General features: G+C 50.8%; 1 protein-coding gene across 1 annotated transcript in view; it reads right to left on the reverse strand.

Moving 5' to 3' along the window:
- The window catches only part of LOC107301037 (sodium bicarbonate transporter-like protein 11), a gene marked incomplete at its 5' end in the record, with an annotated part of 25,372 nt that overhangs the window by 10,122 nt on the left and 11,232 nt on the right, over window positions 1-4,018 (reverse strand). Inside the window, 3 exons of the mRNA XM_015830307.1 lie at window positions 399-412; window positions 874-1,090; window positions 2,975-2,979. Coding sequence (XP_015685793.1) covers window positions 399-412; window positions 874-1,090; window positions 2,975-2,979 — 236 coding nt within the window. The remainder of the gene's footprint in view (window positions 1-398; window positions 413-873; window positions 1,091-2,974; window positions 2,980-4,018) is intronic.

A 4,018-nucleotide genomic window follows, 5' to 3' on the forward strand; every position in this document is an offset into this window, starting at 1 on the left:
GAGGAGGAGGAGGAGAATGACGACTGTGAGGACCTTGGTGCTCTCAGGGCTTGTTTTTTTCTTGCAGACGTTTCATGACCCAACTAGGTGACACCTTCAGTGCAAGAAGGGAATGGCTTTGTAGAGGAGGAGGAGGAGGAGGAGGAGGAGGAGGAGAAAGGGGACGCCTATGGGGTCCTTGCTGCTCTCTGAGCTTGGTGGTTTTCTTGCAGACATCTCATGACCCAACTAGATAACATCATCAGTGCTAGAAGGAAATGAGGGTAGAGGAGGAAGAAGAGGAGGACGACAATGACCACTTTTTGTGCTAGTCTCCCATAATGGGCACAGAGCAGCATTCCTCAACCATGGAAACTTCCAAAAGGCCCGGCTGAGGAATTCTGGGAGTTGAAGTCCACGCATCTTCCCGAGGCTGAGGGTTGAGAAACACCGACAAACCGGAAAAAAAAACCAGCCACAGGACCCCTGTGCCATTGGCATTGATTGATACGGTTGCTGGAATTGGGTATGTCTAGTTTAACGAAGAGAAGGACGAGAGGGGACAAGATAGCAGTCTTCCAGTATCTCAGGGGCTGCCCCAAAGAAGAGGGAGTCAAGCTATTCTCCAAAGCCCCTGAAGGCAGGACAAGAAGCAATGGATGGAAACTGACCAAGGAGAGAAGCAACCTAGAACTAAGGAGAAATTTCCTGACAGTGAGAAAAATTAACCAAAGGAACAACCTGCCTCCAGAAGCGGTGAATGTTCCAACACTGGAAGTTTTTAAGAAGAGACTGGACAGCCATTTGTCCGAAATGGTGTAGGGTTTCCTGCCTGAGCAGGGGGTTGGACTAGATGACCTCCAAGGTCCCTTCCAACTTTATTATTACTATTACCTTTTCTTGAACTGATAAAGAGTGTGCCCAAGCCACAAGGTGCCCAGCATGAGCATCAGACTCAGGACGGCGGTTTCTCGCCCCTCGTGCGCGGCATCTGAAGGACCGTCGCTCTCATTTCCCATCGTGGGACGTTCTGTCGAGATGTTCAGCAAGAGGGTGTTGTTGTTGATGGACAACGTCTGCGGTCTTGAGCCGTGGTAGTAGTTGGTAAAAACTGGGGGAAAAAGAGAAAACGAACCATTTTAGAGCTGGCGGACGGACAAAAAAATCTCCATTTCACGCCTTTATTTAGACCCAGGCACACCTTGGCTAGAATCAGCAAGAAGGGCCCAGGCAGTGCTCAGTTTACAACAGCTCGCTTAGTGACCGTTCAGAGTTACGACAGCCCTTGGAAAAAAAGGGACTTAGGACCGTTTTTCACACTTAACGACCCCCGGGTCCCGTGATCGAAATTCAGACACTTGGCAACTGACTCGTGTTTATGACGGTCGCGGCGTCCTCCCGGGGTCACGTGATCCCCTTTTGCGACCTTCTGACAAAGTCAACACGAGAAGCCAGATTCATTTAACAGCCTTAAGTGGCCAACTTAACCGCAGTGATTCACTTAACAACCAAGATCGCAAAATGGGGCAAAATTCACTTAAAAGCCCTGATACTTAGCAACATCAATTTGGGGCTCCGTTGCGGTCCTAAGTCAAGGACTAGTGTATTAATGCTTGCATTTACCTTCGTGTCTGAAATGGGAGAGGGTCTCCTGCCTGGGCAGGGTGGGTTGGACTAGATCAGGGCTTTTCAACCAGTGGTACGGATACCACCTGTGGTATATGGGCACCTGGCAGGTGATACGCGATCATCCTAGAAAAGTGGTAGCCGGGGAGGGGAATGAGCTGAACCGGTGGCAGCACCGCACAAGCCTGAGCGAGAGACGGCTGGAGCTGCAGGGCTGTCAGGGCTCAGCGGAAGCGCCAGGATCAGCACTTCTTTGGGGCTGTCAGGGCTCAGCGGAAGCGCCAGGATCAGTGCCGCTTTCCAACTGATCGGCGCTTCTTCGGGGCTGTCAGGGCTCAGTGGAAGCGCCAGGATCAGCGCCAGGATCCAGTTGCAGCTCAGCGCTGATCCTGGTGTTACTGCTGAGCCCAGAAGACGCACCCATCAGCTGGAACGTTGCAGCCTCTCCAGGGTCTTGTGATTTACATTCAGATGCTTGGCCAATGATTCATATTTATGACGGTCACAGTGTCCCAGGGTCATGTGAAGTGACCAAAACCTGCTGCAACCACCCAGCAGATGGGGGGGAATAAAAACCAAACACCCCCCACCCCATCCCCGCTGCCGATCCTCAACAGAAATGCTCACAAAAATGAAAACCTCGGACAGGAGGAAGAGCGCCGCCGGGCGGGCAGGCGTCTTGCTCGGCTGTGGCTTGGGGGGGGGCTTTTTCAGTGTCATTGTAACTTCGAACAGTCACTAAGCGAACTGTTGTAAGTCGAGGACTACCTGCACTTCATCACTTTTTTCCGTTTTTGTTTTTGTCATCAAGTTTTTGACACCTTGCTAGGCGACTGGTGGTCCTCGGATGTTGCCCTATCCTAAAAGAGGCACAATGGGTGAAAAGGTTGAAAAGCCCTGGACTAGAAGACCTCCAAGGTCCCTCCCAACTCGGTTATCCTGCTACCTGTTATCTGTTCACCAGTGGAACAACTCGTCTCCAAAAATTGTGGGTGTTCCATCACAGGAGGTTTGCAAGAAGAGAGTGGACAACCGTTTGTCTGAAACGGCAGGGGGTCTCCCGCTAGAGCAGGGGGTTGGTCTAGAAGACCTCTGCGGGGTCCCTTTCAAGTCTGCTGTGCTGTATACAGAACCACTACCTTTTATCTTGGTTAATCCCTTCCCAAAGATTTAGTAGGGGTGATAATTTGCAGCAAAACATTCATCAGTGGCAGCTGAAGGACTCGGCAAGGTGTCAGCAGCTGCAACATCCTAACCAAACTGTGTGTGTGTATGTGTGTGTGTGTGTGTGTCTGTGTGGTGGGAGAGTTATTTAAGGTCCCTCTGATCCCATTAGCCCCCTCTTGTTTGCTTCGACACGGCTGCTTGCGTTTCCTGCCGGAGTGCAGAAGTCAAGATCAAACGGGGACTCCGGAGCTTTAGGTGCAGCTAAATCACCCCGTGTTGAAAAACAAAATATAATTAGGCAGCTGGAAAGGAACGGGGCAGCAGTCTCGTAGACCCCCCCCCCTGTTCTTTCCCTGACACACACCCCCTCCCCAAACCGGAATGTGATAACGCGTTCAAAAGCTTTAGGAATGAAAAAGGAAATATTTCGCTAATCTTCCTTTCAGAAGGAAACCGGACAGCTGGACGGATGGAGGGCACTTCCAGAAGCCACGGGGGCCATTTGAAAAAAAAAAAAGAAGAAAAAAAAAAAGATCAGAGATGAAATGAAAACGAAGGATTTTAAAATTGTTTTCGGGGACGGCGGGGCAGGGAGGGGGGGAAGAAAAAAAGAAGAAGGGAAACGGTGATTGACATCACTCGCCTTTGATGAAGGAAATTACGACAATGTTGTCTGCCCTGCTTCTCCGTTGGGCCGCAATCAAAGAGCGATCCCTTTCATCGTGAAAAGCTGAGCCGAGCGCAGACCCGGGGGGCTTCCCACCACCTGCAACCCATCCCCATGCCAAAAAATGAGGGACGGCCTGTCTAACTTTGCCAGGAATCAATCCATCAGAAGAGAGCTGGAATGGACCTTGGAGGTCTTCTAGTCCAACCCCCGGCTCAAGCAGGAGACCCTATGCCATTCCAGACAAAGGGTTGTCCAATCTCTTCTTAAAAACCTCCAGGGATGGAGCACCAACAACTTCTGGAGGCAGGTCGTTCCACCGGTTAATTGTTCTAACTGTCGGGAAATAACAGAATAACAGAGTTGGGAGGGACCTTGGTGGTCATCTAGTCCAACCCCCTGCTCACACAGGAGACCCTCGCTATTCTGCACAAATGGCTGCACAGTTTCTTCCTAAAATCCTCCAGTGATGAAGCACCCACGATATCTGGTGGCCAGCTGTTCCACTGGTTAATTGTCCTCACTGTTAGGGGCTTTCTCCTTAATTCCAGGCTGCTTCTCTCCTTGATTAGTTCCCAT

This window comes from Protobothrops mucrosquamatus, unplaced genomic scaffold, assembly GCF_001527695.2.
Source record: "Protobothrops mucrosquamatus isolate PMUCROS unplaced genomic scaffold, P.Mucros_1.0 scaffold9686, whole genome shotgun sequence".
Classification (NCBI taxonomy): Eukaryota; Metazoa; Chordata; class Lepidosauria; order Squamata; family Viperidae; genus Protobothrops; species Protobothrops mucrosquamatus.